A 17,145-nucleotide genomic window follows, 5' to 3' on the forward strand; every position below is an offset into this window, starting at 1 on the left:
GTATGCATTTCTATCTTTAACTTTTTAGGAACCACCAAACTATTTTCCATAGCAGCAGCACCATTTTACATTCCCACCAGCAATGTATGAGAGTTTCAATTTTTCCACATTCTCATCAGCACTTGTTATGTTATTCTGATTTAAGCCACCCTTGTAGGTGTGAGGTGGTATCTCATTTTGCTTTGATTTGCATTGAACATCTTTTCATGGGTTTGTTGACTATATCTATATCTTCTTTGGAGAAATATCTATTAAGTCTTTTGAATAATTTTTAATTCAGTTACTTGTTTTTTGTTGCTGTGTTGTAAGAATTCTTCATATATTCTGAATACATTCTTATCAGGGTAATGATTTACAATTTTTTTTTTTTTTTGCATTTTCTGGGCTGTCTTCACTCTTGATAGTGTCCATTCAGTCACAAAAGTTTTTAATTTTGATGAAATCCAATTTATATATTTTTTTGCTTTTGTTGCTTATGCTTTTGGTGTTGTATGTGAAAAACCATTGCCAAATCTAAGCTCATGAATATTTGCTCTTATGTTTTCTTCAAAAAGTCTTATAGTCTTTGCATCTTTGATGCATTTTGGGTTAATTTTTTTAAATGATACGAGGGCATTTGCTTATCACAGCATAATTTCTTGAAGAGAGTATTCTTTCCTCATTGGCACAATATTGTTTTGATTACAGTAACTTTGTGGTAAATTTTGAAATCAGAACGTGTGAGTCCTTCAGTTTTATTTTTTTGGTCAAGATTGTTTTAGCTATTGGGGTGCCTGGGTGGCTCAGTCACTTAAGTGTCTGACTCTTGATTTCAGCTCAGGTCATGATCTCATGGGTTGTGATTAAGCCCCGCATTGGGCTCCGTGCTCAGTGGGAGTCTGTTTGAGATTCTCTCTCACCCTCTGTCTTCCTCACCCACTCCTTCTGCCCCTCCCCCTGCTCATGTATGCTCGCTCTCTCTTTCTCTCAAATAAATAAATTTTTTTTTTAAGATTTTTATTTATTTAGTTGACAGAGACAGAGCCAGCAAGAGAGGGAACACAAGCAAGGGGAGTGGGAGAGGGAGAAGCAGGCTTCCCTCTGAGCAGGGAGCCGGATGCAGGGCTTGATCCCAGGACCCTGGGATCATGACCTGAGCCTCAGGCAGACACTTAACTACTGAGCTACCCAGGCACCCCTCAAATAAATGTTGTGTTTTTTTTTTTAAAAGATTGTTTTAGCTATTCAGGGCTCCTTGCAATTCCATATGAATTAGTTTTCAGAGTACAGAATTGGTTAAATTTATTCCTAAGTGTTTTATTCTTTTGATGCTATTTTAGATGAAATTTTTTTTGACTTGTTCATTGATAGTGTATAGCCATATAGTTGGTTTTTGTGTTTTAATCTTGTAGCTTGCACCTTTGTTGAATTCATTTATTAGCACTAATGGGGTTTTGTTGTGGATTTTCTCTATATAAGATCATGTCATCTGTGAATAGTAACAGTTTCAGTTATTGCTTTCTAATTTGGATGCCTTTATTTCTTTTTCTTGCCTAATTGCTCTGGCTAGAGCTTCTAGTGCAGTGTTGCATAACAGGGCAAAAGCAGATATCTTCATCTTGTTTCTGATCTTGAGTAAAAGCTTTCACTCTCACCATTGAATATGTTGTTAGCTGCAGATTTTTCATAAATGTTCTTTATCATGTTGAGGTAGTTTGCGCCTATTCCTAGTTTGTTGATATTATGAAAGAGTGTTGGGTTCTGTTAAATGCTTTTTCTGCATCAGTTGACAGGATCACATGTTTGTTTGTTTTTTCCCTTCATTCTTTTAATGTGTATTATATTATTTATTATTTGTACATTGAGCTATCTTTGTCTTCCTGGGGTAAATTCCATTAGGTCATAGTATATAACCCTTTTAATATGTTGCTGGATTAAATTTCCCTAGATTCTGTTAGATTTTTGCATGTGTATTTTTTAGAAATACTGGTCTGTACTTGTGATGTCTTTGGCTTTGGTATTAGGGTAATGCTGGCTCATAAAACAGGTGAGGAAGTGTTCTCTTCTATCTCTTGGGAGAGTTTGAGAAAGATTCATTTTTTCTCATGTTTTGTAGAATTTACCAGTGAAGCCATCTTGTGCTGGACTCTTCTTTATTGTGAAGTTTTTGATTACTGATCAATATCTTTAATTGTTGTAGGCCTATTCAGATTTTCTGTGTCTTCTTGAATCAGTTTGGTAGTTTATGTGTTTCTAATTGTTCATTTCTTCTGGGCTATTCAATTTGTTGGATTACTATTGCTCATAGTATTCTTTTATACTTGTATTCTTATTTCTGGAAAATCAGTAGTAATTCACTTTCTTTTTTTTTTTTTTTTTAGATTTTATTTATTTATTTATTTCAGAGGGAGAGAGAGAGAGAGAGAACGCATGTGTGTACCTGTGCTTATTCTGTGGGTGGGGAGGGGGTAACAGAGGGAGAGGGACAAGCAGACTGAGTGCACAGCCCAATGTAGGGCTTAATCCCATGACCCTGCAATCATGACCCTGCAATCATGACCCAAGCCAAAATCAAGAGTCAGACCCTCAACCGAGTCACCCAGGCGCCTGCCCCTCCCCACTTCCATTTCTTAAGTTTGAGTCTTTTTTCCTTTGTCAGTCTAAGTAAAGGTGTTGATTTTGTTGATTTTTTTCCCCCTAGAATCAACTTCTAGGTTAGTTCATTTTCTCTAGTGTTTTTCTACTCTTTATTTCATTTATTCTTCTGCTCTTTATTATTTCCTTCCTTCTGCTAGCTTTGGGTTTAGTTTGCTCTAATTTCTGTAGTTTCTTCAGATGGACATTTAGGCTGTTGATTTGAGATCTTCTTTCTTAAATGTAGGTATTTACAGCTATAAATTTTTCTCTGAGCATTGCTTTCACTGTATCCCATTAAGTTTAAGTATGTTTGTTTTCATTTTCATTTATTTTAAAATATTTTCTAATTTCCTCATTTTTTTGTTTTGTTTTTTGTTTTTACCCATTGGTTGTTTAAGAGTATGTTTTTTAAATTTTCACATATTTGTGAATTTTCCAGTTTTTCTTATATTAGTGATTTTTAGTTTCACAGTGGTCAGAGAGGATACTTTGTGTGATTTCAGTCTTTTAAAATATATCAGATTTGCTCTATGATAGGTATATCCTGGAGAATGTTTAATGTGCACTTGAGAAGAATATGTATTCTGCCGTTACTGAGTTGAATGTTGTGTAGGGTGTCTTTTATATTTAGTTGGTTTATAATGTTCTTGAAGTCCTCTTTTTCTCTTACTGATCTTCTATCTAGGTGTTCTGTCCATCACTGAAAACAGTTTATTGAAGTTTCTAACTATGATTGTACAACTGTGTATTTCTCCCCTCAGGTCTGTCAATTTTTGTTTTGTATATTTTGCTGTGTTGTTACGTCTTCTAAGTTTATGAGTGTTAGAGCTTTGTGATGGGTTGACTTTTTTTTATCAATATATAATGTCCCTCTTTGTCTTTTAAAATAATTTTTGACTTGAAGTGTATTTGTCTTATACTACCCTGGCTCTCTTTGAGTTACTATTTGCATGGAATATCTTTTTCCATTCTTTCACTTTGAGCCTATTTATCTTCAAATCTAAAGTGAGTATCTTGTAGGGGCGCCTGGGTGGCTCAGTTGGTTAAGCATCTGACTACTGGTTTCAGCTCAGGTCATGATCTCATGGGTTGTGAGATTGAGCCCCATATGGGTCTCCATGCTCAGCAGGAAGTCTGCTTGAGATTCTTTCCCTTTCCCTCTGTCCCTCCCCTGCTTTTGCACACACTCTCTCCCTCTCTGTAAAATAAATAAATCTTTAAAAAAAAAGTAAAGTGAGTATCTTGTAGAGTGCATTATATAGGTGGCTCATAGATTGTTGTTAGTTTATCTTGGGGTTTTTAAAAAATGTATTCTGCTGGTCACTCTCTTTTAAGTCAAGAATTTGATCCATTTACATTCAGTATAAATACAAGGAAGGACTTTTTTTTTTTAAGATTTTATTTATTTATTTGACAGAGATAGAGAGCACAAGTAGGCAGAGCTGCAGGTAGAGGGAGAGGGAGAAGCAGGCACCCCACTGAGCAGGGAGCCTGATGTGGGGCTCAATCCCAGGACCCTGGGATCATGACTGGAGCTGAAGGCAGCCGCTTAACTGACTGAGCCACCCAGGCACCCCAAGGAAGGACTTTTGCCATTTTGTTGTTTTCTGTATGTTTTATATCCTTTTTGTTTCTTAATTCCTTATTATGTTCTTTTGTGTTTGATTTTTTTGGGGTAAGATATGGTATTGATTCCCTTCTCATTTCCTTTTCTCTATATTTTTTAGTTATTAATGATTAGTCCAGTGAGTACAGTTAACATCTAAAACTTACAGTAATCTTGTTTGAATTAATACCAATTTAGTTGCAGTATTTTGAAAAAACTCTGCTCCTGTACATCTCTGTCCTACCTCTTTTAAGTTATTGTCAAAAATGACATTATATGGTGCATGCCAATTAAGATAGATTTATAATTATTGCTTTATGTATTTGTCTTTTAAATCACAGAAAAAAAGAAAAATTACAAAGCAAAATTACCACCTTTTATATTTATCAAATATAATTATTTTTAACAGTGTTCTTTATTTTTTCTTCTGGTTTTGAGTTATTGTTTATTGTCCTTTCACTTCAGCCTAAAGGACTCCTTTTAGTTGTTCTTGTAAAGCAGATCTACTGGTGTTGAGTTTTTCCGCCTTTGTTGTTCTGGGAATCTTTTACTTTCTTTTTGATATTTTGAAGGATAGTTTTGCAGGATATAGAATTTCTTAAGTGACAGCTTTTTCTTTTAGCAGTTTAAATATAATCTCGTTGCCTTCTGTTCTCCATGGTTTCTTTTCAAAAATTTTTTTATAGATCTGATTTATTTATTAGGCAGAGGGAGAGAGAGAGTGAGAGTGAGAGCACCAGCAGGGGGAGGGGCAGAGGGAGAGAGAGAAGCAGGCTCCCTGCTGAGTAAGGAGCCTGACATGGGACTCAATCCCAGGACCCAGGGATCATGACCTGAGTCAAAGGCAGGCGCTTAACCAACTGAGCCACCCAGGCGCCTTTCCATGGTTTTTGATGAGAATTCATCTGTTGATCTTAATGAAAGAGTTCCCAGTAAGACAAAGCAAAAGAAAGCCCTTTTCATCCATCCTTCCGGCAGCACCCACACAGATCAAAACAAACACAATTCCTTGGAAACAAGTTTCCTTAGCTCCTTTTTGGAACCAGGAACTCACGGTGGGAATTCTAGCTTGCTTCTTCAAGACTGCTGCCAGACTTGGGAGGGAGTAGGTCAAGGGTAAATTATACTGCCTGAAATCTCTCCTACCACACTGCAGCCCTTTCCTAGTTAACAGTTTTCTCAGTTACTATAAACTTTTGACTATCTTTGAGAGTTTTGATAAAGTTGATTCTGACAAAGTTTACAAGTTTTTTTGGTTGTTTCTAGGGGGGGACAGGCTGCCAGAGTTACTGTCTCCACCATTTTTGCTGAGGTTACTACAGAATAGGGATTTCTTTTTTAAAACCTAGTTTCTCTATACTTGTAAGAGGTTGCAGATCAAAAATGCAGTCTGTTCAAAACAAACATCTCTTCTCAGTAGCTGATCTTCATTCAGTTTGACCCTGTATTCCTTACTTCCTGAAACATATTATTTTCATGGTTAAAAAAATGTAATCTAATACTCTTTGTTTTATTTTTTTATGCTTTCTTTTTTTTAAATTTTATTATGTTTAATGTTAGTCACCATACATCATTAGTTTTTGATGTGGTGATCCACGATCCATTGTTTTCATATAACACCCAGTGCTCCTCCATGCAGTACGTGCCCTCCTCAATACCCATCACCTGGCTAACCAATCCCCCCTCCCCTCTCCCCTCTAAAACCCTGTTTGTTTCTCAGAGTCCATAGTCTCTCATGGTTCATCTCTCCCTCCGATTTCCCCCCCTTCATTTTTCCCTTCCTTCTAATGTCCTCCAGGCTATTCCTTATGTTCCACAAATAAGTGAAACCATATGATAATTGACTTTCTCTGCTTGGCTTATTTCACTTAGCATAATCTCCTCCAGGCCCATCCATGTTGATGTAAAAGTTGGGTATTCATCCTTTCTGGTGGCTGAGTAATATTCCATTGTATATATGGACCACATCTTCTTTATCCATTCATCTGTTGAAGGGCATCTCGGCTCTTTCCACAGTTTGGCTATTGCAGACATTGTGGCTATGAACATTGGGGTGCATGTGGCCCTTCTTTTCACTACATCTGTGTCTTTGAGGTAAATACCCAAGAGTGCAATTGCTGGGTCATAGGGTAGCTGTATTTTTAAATTTTTGAGGAAACTCTACACTGTTTTCCAAAGTGGCTGTACCAACTTGCATTCCCACCAACAGTGTAAGAGGGTTCCTCTTTCTCCACAACCTCTCCAACATTTGTTGTTTCTTTCCCTGTCCATTTTTGCCATTTTAACTGGTGTAAAGTGGTATCTCAATGTGGTTTTGATTTGAATTTCCCTGATGGCTAATGATGAACATTTTTTCATGTGTCTGTTAGCCATTTGTATGTCTTCTTCAGAGAAGTGTCTTTTCATATCTTCTGCCCGTTTTTTGACTTGATTATTTGTTTTTTGGGTGTTGAGTTTGAGAAGTTCTTTATAGGTCTTGGATACCAGCCCTTTATCTGTAGTGTCATTTGCAAATATCTTCTCCCATTCTGTGGGTTGCCTCTTTGTTTGGTTGACTGTTTCCTTTCCTGTGCAGAAGCTTTTTATCTTGATGAAGTCCCAAAAGTTCATTTTTGCTTTTGTTTCACTAGCTTTTGGAGATGTATCTTGAAAGAAGTTGCTGTGGGCGATGTCAAAGAGGTCACTGCCTATGTTTTCCTCTGCGATTTTGATGGATTCCTGTCTCACATTGAGGTCTTTCATCCATTTTGAGTTTATCTTTGTATATGGTGTTAGAGAATGGTCGAGTTTCATTCTTCTGCATGTGGCTGTCCAATTTTCCCAGCACCATTTATTGAAGAGACTCTCTTTTTTCCATTGCATGTTTTTTCCTGCTTTGTCGAAGATTGTTTGACCATAGAGTTGAGGGTCCATATCTGGGCCCTCTATTCTGTTCCATTGGTCTATATGTTTTTGTGACAGTGCCATGCTGTCTTGGTGATCACAGCTTTGTAATATAGCTTGAAATCAGGCAACGTGATGCTGCCCCCAGTTTTGTTTTTCTTTTTCAACATCTCCTTGGTGATTCGGGGTCTTTTCTGATTCCATACAAATTTTAGGATTGTTTGTTCCAGCACTTTGAAAAATGTCATTGGAATTTTGATTGGGATGGCATCAAAGGTATAGATTGCTCTGGGTAGCATAGATATTTTAACAATGTTTATTCTTCCGATCCATGAGTATGGAATGTTTTTCCATCTTTTTGTGTCTTCTTCAATTTCTTTCATGAGTGTTTTGTAGTTCCTAGAGTATAGATCCTTTACCTCTTTGGTTAGGTTTATTTCGAGGTATCTAATGGTTTTTGGTGCTATTGTAAAGGGAATTGTTTCTCCAATTTCTCTTTCTACAGTTGTGTTCTTAGTGTATAAGAAAGCAACTGATTTCTGTGCATTGATTTTGTATTCTGCCACATTACTGAATTGCTGTATGAGTTCTAGTAATTTGGGGGTGGAGTCTTTTGGGTTTTCCACATAAAGTATCATGTTGTCTGTGAAAAGAGAGAGTTTGACCTCTTCTTTGCCAATTTGAATATCTTTTATTTCTTTTTGTTGTCTGATTGCTGTTGCTAGGACTTCTAGTACTATGTTGAACAATAGTGGCGAGAGTGGGCATCCTTGACGTGTTCCTGATCTTAAGGGAAAGGCTCTCAGCTTTTCCCCATTGAGGATGATATTCGCTGTGGGTTTTTTATAGATGGATTTTATGAACTTGAGGAATGTTCCCTCTATCTCTATACTCTGAAGAGTTTTAATCAGGAAAGGATGTTGTATTTTGTCAAATGCTTTTTCTGCATCAATTGAGAGGACCATATGGTTCTTCTCCCTACTCTTATTAATGTGATCTATCACACTGATTGATTTGCGAATGTTGAACCACCCTTGCATCCCGGGGATTAATCCCACTTGGTCGTGGTGGATGATCCTTTTAATGTATTGTTGGATCCTATTGGCTAGAATTTTGTTGAGGATTTTGGAATGTATATTCATCACGGTTATCAGTCTGAAATTCTCCTTTTTGATGGGGTCTTTGCCTGGTTTGGGGATTAAGGTAATGCTGGCCTCATAGAATGAGTTTGGAAGTTTTCCTTCTGTTTCTATTTTTTGAAACAGCTTCAGTAGAATAGGTATTATTTCTTTGAATGTTTGGTAGAATTCCCCAGGGAATCCAACAGGCCCTGGACTCTTGTTTTTTGGGAGGTTTTTGATCACTGCTTCAATCTCGTTACTGATTATTGGCCTCTTCAGGTTGTCAATTTCTTCCTGTTTCAGTCTTGGCAGCTTATAGGTTTCCAGGAAGGCATCCATTTTATCCAGATTGCTCAGTTTATTGGCATATAGTTGTTGATAATAATTTCTAATAATTGTTTCAATTTCCTTGGTGTTAGTTGTGATCTGTCCCCTTTCAATCATAATTTTATTGATTTGGGTCCTTTCTCTTTTCTTTTGGATAAGTCTGGCCAGTGGTTTATCAATCTTATTCTTTCAAAGAACCAACTTCTAGTTTTGTTGATCTGATCTACTGTGTTTCTGGTTTCTAATTCATTGATCTCTGCTCTGATCTTAATTATTTCTCTTCTAATGCATGGCTTAGGCAGCATTTGTTGCTTTTTCTCTAGTTCTTTAAGGTGTAGAGTTAGTTGGTGAATTCGGGATTTTTCTATTTTTTTGAGTGAGGCTTGGATGGCTATGTATTTCCCCTAGGACCGCCTTTGCAGTATCCCATAGGTTTTGGACCAATGTGTTTTCATTCTCAGTGACTTCCATGAATTGTTTAAGTTCTTCTTTGATTTCCTGGTTGACCCAAACATTCTTGAGCAGAGTGGTCTTTAGCTTCCAAGTGTTTGAATTTCTGCCAAATTTTTTCTTGTGATTGAGTTCCAGTTTTAAAGCATTGTGGTCTGAGAATATGCAGGAAGTAATCTCAATCTTTTGGTATCGGTTGAGACCTGATTTGTGACCCAGTATATGGTCTATTCTGGAGAAAGTTCCATGGGCACTCGAGAAGAATGAGTATTCTGTTGTTTTAGGGTGGAATGTTCTGTATATATCATTGAGGTCCATTTGGTCCAGTGTATCATTCAAAGCTTTTGTTTCCCCATTCAGTTTTTGCTTAGATGATCTGTCCATTGCTGAGAGTGGAGTATTGAGGTCTACAATTAACGTATTGTTATCAATATGACTATTTTGGTTAAGTTGGCTTATGTAGATGGCTGCTCCCATGTTGGGGGCATAGATATTTACAATTGTTAGATCTTCTTGTTGGATAGACCCTTTGAGAATGATATAGTGCCCTTCTGTGTCTCTAACTACAGACTTTAGTTTAAAATCTAATTTGTCTGATATAAGAATTGCTACCCCAGCTTTCTTTTGAGGTCCGCTGGCATGGAAGATGGATCTCCATCCCTTCACTTTCAGTCTGGATGTATCTTTAGGTTCAAAATGAATCTCTTGTAGACAGCATATGGATGGGTCCTGTCTTTTTATCCAGTCTACAACCCTGTGCCGTTTTATGGGAGCATTTACGCCATTCACGTTGAGAGTGCTTATTAAAAGATACGAATTAATTGTCTTTATGTTGCCTGTGAAGATGTTGTTTTTATAGATTGTTCCTGTAAATTTCTGTTGTATATCACTCTTGGGGTCTTTCTCCTTTTATAGAACTCCCCTTAATATTTCTTGCTGGGCCAGCTTAGTGGTCACATATTCTTTCAGTTTCTCCTGGTCTTGGAAGCTCTGCATCTCTCCATCCATTCTAAATGACAACCTTGCCGGATAAAGTATTCTTGGCTGCATGTTTTTCTCATTTAGTACCCTAAATATGTCTTGCCAGGCCTTTCTGGCTCGCCAGGTCTCCGTGGATAGGTGTGACATTATTCTGATGTTCCTCCCTCTGTACGTAAGCAGTCTCTTCCCCCTAACTGCCCTTAAGATGGTTTCCTTGGTTCTAAGATTTGCGAGTTTTACTATTACATGCTGGGGTGTTGGCCTGTTTTCCTTGATCTTGGGAGGGGTCCTCTCTGCCTCTAGGACGTGAATGTTTGTTTCATTCCCCAGATTAGGGAAGTTCTCAGCTACGATTTGCTCAAATACATCTCCTAGTCCTCTCTCTCCACTCCCTCTGGGATTCCAATTATTCTGACATTGGAACGCTTCATGGTGTCACTTATTTCTCTGATTCTATTTTCATGCATTCTGAGTTGTTTTTCCCTGGCCTCCTCTTTTCCCTTTTTATCTATTATATTGTCTTCCAGGTCGCTTATTCGTTCTTCTGCCTCAGTTACCCTAGCTGTTAGATTATATAAATTGGATTGGATCTCATTGATAGCATTTTTAAGTTCTGCCAACTCAGCTTTCATTTCTGCCCTTAGGGACTCTGTGTTGCCGTTAATTGATTTCTCCATTCTAGCTATTGTCTTCACAGTTGCTAGCCTGAATTCCATCTCCAACATCTTGGTTATATCTGCATCCATTTGTAAATCTGGGGCATAAAGTCATAATCTCTGAGTCTTTTCTATTTTGGGGGTTCCTCCTCCCAGTCATTCTGTTGACGGGTGGTTGAGGGAATGTATAGAGTCCAAATCATTGACCAGAACCCAAGCAAGATGCACCTGTTTTCTAGGGACCTTAGGGTTGCTGGCCTTTTGTTTTCCCAGCCTGTCTTCTTGGGGAGGGGCCTGCCATGCTGTTACTCAGGTAACCTTGTTTGGGCAGAGTTGCCCTCCCCCCTGTGGCGGGGAATGGGCTCAGTGGGAATCAGGTTTTTGGGACTTTTGTTCTCTGTTGGCTTTCCCTGGTGGCTTTCCACGACTCTTCTGAGAGTCAGAGCAGAAGAGACCGTTTCCAACCCTCTGCCTCAGAGCAGAGAGACCGCAATCTGTTCTTCAGTGAGCTCTCTAGGCCACACTGTCTCTGTTTCTGTCTGTGCTGCTATAAACTGCAGCGTCCTGTGTTGTGCGCCCCTCTGCAGCGCGCCCAGTCCTGCCTCCAGCTTGGGGTACGTCTCTGCCCTTTGTGCTTATAAAACCACCAGCCACTCCCAGTTTGCCTGCGTGACCCCGCTGCTCCTGGTTTCTGCTCCACGGGCTGCCCTAAAGTCCTTTCTCCGCCGCTACTGGTCTGCCAGTCTGTGCCCCGTCCCCAGTGCGTGAGGCTGTCGCTCACTGGCGGTGTAGGATCCCCACGGCCAGGGTCCCTCCCGCTGCCATTTATCCTCCAATATCTTCCTGTGGAATTACGGCTCCCTGCTTCGTACCTCGAAACCAACTGCCCGCGATATTCTGTTTGTGGAGGTCCAGATCTTCTTACATCTCAGGCTGATTTCATGGGTGCTCAGAGTGGTCTGGTAGATATCCAGCTCAATTCCGGGGACCAGTTGAAATAGGGTCCCCTACTCCTCCACCATCTTTTCTTCTCTCTCCCAGAATCCTAATACTCTTTTTAAAGTATATAGAAGTAATTTTAAGCATCAAACCCAGTATTTTGTATCTTTTCTTTTTTTTAACTGAGATAATTTGTCCTTAATTTGTAATACTGAGGCTACTTTTGGGAAGACTTTATGCATTTTCTTTTCTGCTCCTCTAAAGCCCCAGTGTAAAGATTTCATATTCAAAATTGCACTATCTGTTACTTTATATTGTGACTTAAAACAATAAATCTGTCAAGGTTTAAAAAAAATATACAGAAGCAGATAAGTCAGTTTTCCATGACACCCTTTCGTTTGAATACGTTTTATGTCTTCTAAGGATCCATTCAGATCATAGATTCAGAATTTTAAAAATAAAGCAGTGTTTTATATATATATATATAATTGCTAAATATATATTTATATATATTTATAATGATTTTTTAAATTACATTTCCTACTTTACCACGTTGACTATGTTATAAAATATATTGAGAATTTTTATATTTTATGATAATAAAATAGCTAAAAAGAAGAAATGAATGTAAAGTGACAATTTTCTTTTTTCTATTTTTTTTTTTTTTTGGCAGGTTATTAACAAATTCAAACAGACTTACAACAACCAGAAATGCTGTATGGGCTCTCTCAAATTTATGTAGAGGCAAAAACCCTCCTCCAAACTTTAGTAAGGTATGAGTAAAATATACAAATTAAGGAATCTATATACATAAACTTTTAATTAAGTCTCCTTATAATAGACTTTCAGAGATTGAAGGAACTTTATGCCGTTTTTTAGCAATTATTTTCTTTATTGACTAGACAATATTTGCACATATACAAAGTCTAGATATATACAGTAGAAAGGAAGTTTCCCTTCTCCTCTTACTTTACCTCATGATTGCCTCTTGGCAACCATTGTCACTTGATGTTTATGTATGTTAGTGTTGACTTTAGAAATCTTCTAGTCTCGTTCTTCTCATTTATATCCTATAAATGAAATTGAAGCTCCCAAAAAGGTTAAGGTAATTCATCCAGGTCCACTATTAGTTATAAAATTGGAAAAGTAATTAGTCAACAGTGGCTTGTGCTTTTCCAGTGTACTTTTTATCTGTTTAGAATATCTTTTTACCCATCTGCTCATATTCTGCTAAAAGAATAGATTATTAATAAGTTTCCAATCTAGTTCTATTTTCTTACCAATAAGATGTTAAAAAGATAGAATATAGGTAAATTTCTGGGCTACCATTATACTTCTTTTGAATTCAGTATCTTTGAATGAAAGAGGAACTTTGTAGCACTAAGAAGAGCTCAAAATCTGGTGAGGATTTAGTGATACAGTTTCTGTGGGCAAAAAATAATAAATTCCTAATTGAAAAATATGCATGAGTTGGTATGCCTTCTCATTTATACTTTTACCATTCCAGTTTGAAAAATGCCTGATCATTTTTGCCACGTTTCATCTGAACCACCAACAGGACTTTAAAATCTCATTAGTACCATCATCTGTTGATCTTTTACCACACCCATAGCATGTTATGTGTTCAATCATAATTCATAAAATTTTTCCATAACCATCCATGCCTATTCTATTCCATGTTTATTGACAAGTACATAATATGACTAAGAAGCTAGTTTAAAGCATTGTAAAGTATGTTAAAAATAAAAGAGGGAACAAAATTTATTTTTTTAAAGACTTGTATTTATTAGAGAGAGAGAAGAGAAAAGGCACACATGCCCTTGGGGGGGGAGGGGCTGGGGGAGAGAATCTCAAGCATACTCCCTGCTGACCATGCCTCCCTCCCTCTGCCCCAGTGCGGGGCTTGATCTCATGACCCATGAAATCATGACCTGAGCCAAAATCAAGAGTCAGATGCTTAACTTACTGAGCCACCTCAGGCGCCCCCAAAATTATTGTTTTAATCAGAAATTTGGTTTAATAGATAAATATCTTAGAAAAGTTTTGAGTAAACTATATACCACTGCTCCCTAAGGAAGCAAGTTATGAAATAATATTGCAGCAATGGCCTTAGTTAGTTTAAAATAATTTTTTATAATTGTCACTTTAATAGTAGAAGGATAAGGGATGAGTATTTGAACTGGGTATAATACAAGGAAAAGAATATTTATGTGGTACACAAGTACCCCTCAATGACCTTTTTTTTTTAAACATTCTATATAAAATCATCATTTAGCAATGATTATTATAGAATTGAAAGGAAAAAAATGTTCATATTTTGTCTGAGGAGATAATAAGGGTCAATTCAACTCATGATGGTGAATCCTTCACCAGCTATTTGTAGGTTTAAACTTGCATATGTAGAATTGGCTTGCTAATTGTATATAGATTCATGGTTTTAGCAATTATAGTAATTTCTTTATTTTACCTCTTAAAAATGGTATGGGATAACTGTTTTGATTGAGTTTTTACTCAGTGAACTTTGGTTTATGCATTGCTTTTCATTTTAAATTTCTTTAAAATACATTCCTTTTAAGAATTTGGAGGTTTTTACCCTTTGCTTTTAAAATAGTGTGCATCTCTATGTGTATATGTTGAGATAATAATTATGTGATAATAGTTGTAAATATATAATTAGTTTAAAATGCCATATTTCCTTTTCTTTTTTTTCTACTTAGTAATAGTGTTGGAATTTTTTTTAGGCATTGTTAAATTTTGAGATCTTTTTGTGTAATTATATTACATGGTTTTTTAAGACTTCTGTAGCCATAGACAAGCAGTAAAGATTTTTTTAAATTTTTATAATAACAATCATCTACTTTATTATAAAGGACTCATTTTTAAAAACTGTCTCATAGAGATGCTTTTCCTGAAGAATTGCTTATTTGAAAAAAACTGAAATTTATAAAATTTATAATTTGTAAAACTGGTAGTCTAAACCACAATTTTCTAAGCTTCCTTTTAAAAAATGATTGCCTTTATGAGATATCTAATGGAACATTAAGGACTTTGAGAAGTTATATGAATCTTGAGAAGCCATGTGGTTATCTTAATTTCAGGTCAATTCACATTTATAATGGTAGATACTACTTTAATAGCTGGCAAAAAAAGAAAGGATTTTTCAATTAGGAGACTGTTTTTTATTTTCTCCTCCATCCTACCTCTGCTTCCTTCTCCATCCTCACTCTCAGTTTATGACCCTGCTTCTTCACTGAGAAAATTGAAGCACTCTGAAAAGAACTTCCATAGATTACTACCGTCATTACATTTGCCATCTTGTCATCATTTGTACTGCTATACATTCCTGTCATTGTTGGTTACTTTAGCCACGCTTCTTTATAAAGTCAGTTCATTTGTTTGGACACTACATAGCTTTCTGTTTTCCCATTTGGGGTCATTGCTCCAGGTCCATCACTCCTTTCCTCTCCAACATTAGTAATTGTTTTACTCTCTCCTACATCATTCTCAATACTATAAAAATATACTGTTATTTCTCTCATGTTAAATCTTTTCTTAGTCCCTGAAAGCCCTGTTAGCTCCCATGTTTATTTCCACCCCATTTCTTTGCTTCCTTTTATAGCAAAATTCCTCATTTGTCTATTCTCATTGTCTACTCTCTCTCCTTTCATTCTTGTTGAATCCTCTCCAGTCAGAATTTTCCCTCAGTCACTGCACTGAATCTGCTTTCACTAAGGGCACATGTGTCTTCACATTGTGAAATACAGGGGTCAGTGTTTAGACCTCATCTTAAATGACTTGCTGCATCACAGTGGTGATTTCTCAGTCTTCATCTTACCTGAGCTATTGCCTTCATATGACATATTTGATCACTCTCTCTTCCTATGTAATTTTTTTCCACTTGGTTTTCAGGCCACTACTCTCTTAAGTTTTCCTTCTACCTCAGTGATTGCTCCTTCTCAGTTTCATATATTAGTTCCTCTTCTCTTCTTCCTACTAAAGTTGAGAGTACAAAGTGAATGGTTTTGGCTTTTTCTTATCTTTATCTGCATTCAATTCCTTATTGATATTGCCCATTCTGTGACTTTAAATGTCATCCACATGCCAGCAACTTCCAGATTTCAGTGCTTGGCTCAGATCTTCTTTTTAACTCCAAACTCAGCATCTTTATTTGGATATCTAATAGACATCTTAAACCTAACATATTTAAAATGTAATTCCTGTTCTTTTCCCCCAGAACCTTCTGTACCAACAGTCTTTCCTATCAGTTAATAGAATTTCGTCTTCCATTATTAAATGAGGTGCTTTAACATTTTTTGCCTGCTTTCTCTTTTATCTCATTCTCTACATTCACTGCATCAGTAAATCCTGTTGGCTCTACTTCTGAAGTATATTCAGGTAGGGGTTCCTCTAGCCAAATTTGGTACTATTTGAGGATCAAGATGAATTAAGGAAAGGAAATACTTTTTTTTTTTAAGATTTTATTTTTTTGTTTGACACAGGGAGAGACAGCACAAGCAGGAGGAGTGGCAGGCAGAGGGAGAGGGAGAAGCAGGCTCCCTGTGTGGGACTCGATCCCGGGACCCTGGGATCATGACCTGAGCCTTAACAACTGAGCCACCCAGGCACCCCAGATTCTTTTTATTCAATGTATTAAAAGTATTTCCTTTCCTTGGGGGCGCCTGGGTGGCTCAGTTGTTAAGCGTCTGCCTTCGGCTCAGGTCATGATCCCAGGGTCCTGGGATCGAGTCCCACATCAGGCTCCCTGCTCAGCAGGGAGTCTGTTTCTCCCTCTACCTGCTGCTTCCCCTGCTTGTGTGTGCACGCACTCTCTTCTCTCTTTCTGACAAATAAATAAATAAAATCTAAAAAAAAAAAAAAAAGAATCTGTGAGTCTATCCTAATACTAAAAATGGGGAAAGAAAGCTCTTTTTAACAGAAGAATCCCAATTAATACTTGTAGAAGGACTTCATATTAGAAAAGTCATTTACCATGCTAATATGACATATTTGATGTGTCACAGTTTGTTACTGTGCTATTTAGCAATATGGTACTTACCCAAGGAATAGGACATAGTATGTGTACAAAAAGACCTGTACAAAAATGTTTATGAGAGCTTTATTCATAATCACCAAAAATTGGAAACAACCCAAACGTACAATAGCTGGTGTATGGATAAACAAATTATGTTTCATTCGTATGATGGAATATAACTCAACAATATAAAAGAAGAAGCTACTGGTACATGCAACAACATGAGTGAATTTCACAAGAATTAAGCTAAACAAAAGAAGCCACACACAAATGCTATATCTTGTATATTTTGTTAATATAATATTTTGGAAAAGACAAAACTATAGAAACAAAATCAGATCAGTGATTGCCTGAAAGGGACAGGAGGGTAGTTTTAAAGATGATAGAAATATTCTGTATCTTGATTGGGTGGTAGCTGTACAACTGAATGTATTTGTCAAAACTCTCATTAGAACTGTACACCTAAAAAGAATTATTTTTACTGTAATTTATACTTCAATAAACCTGATTTTTTTAAGATACTAGTGAGATATA

General features: G+C 36.9%; 1 protein-coding gene across 1 annotated transcript in view; it reads left to right on the forward strand.

Moving 5' to 3' along the window:
* Positions 1 to 17,145, forward strand: part of KPNA5 (karyopherin subunit alpha 5) — a 52,871-nt gene that overhangs the window by 16,852 nt on the left and 18,874 nt on the right. Inside the window, exon 8 of the mRNA XM_025864741.2 lies at positions 12,253 to 12,352. Within this exon, the coding sequence (XP_025720526.1) occupies positions 12,253 to 12,352 (100 nt within the window). The remainder of the gene's footprint in view (positions 1 to 12,252; positions 12,353 to 17,145) is intronic.

The sequence above is a fragment of the Callorhinus ursinus genome, unplaced genomic scaffold, assembly GCF_003265705.2.
Source record: "Callorhinus ursinus isolate GAN/ISIS: 27379988/994484 unplaced genomic scaffold, GSC_fseal_2.0 scaffold6, whole genome shotgun sequence".
Classification (NCBI taxonomy): Eukaryota; Metazoa; Chordata; class Mammalia; order Carnivora; family Otariidae; genus Callorhinus; species Callorhinus ursinus.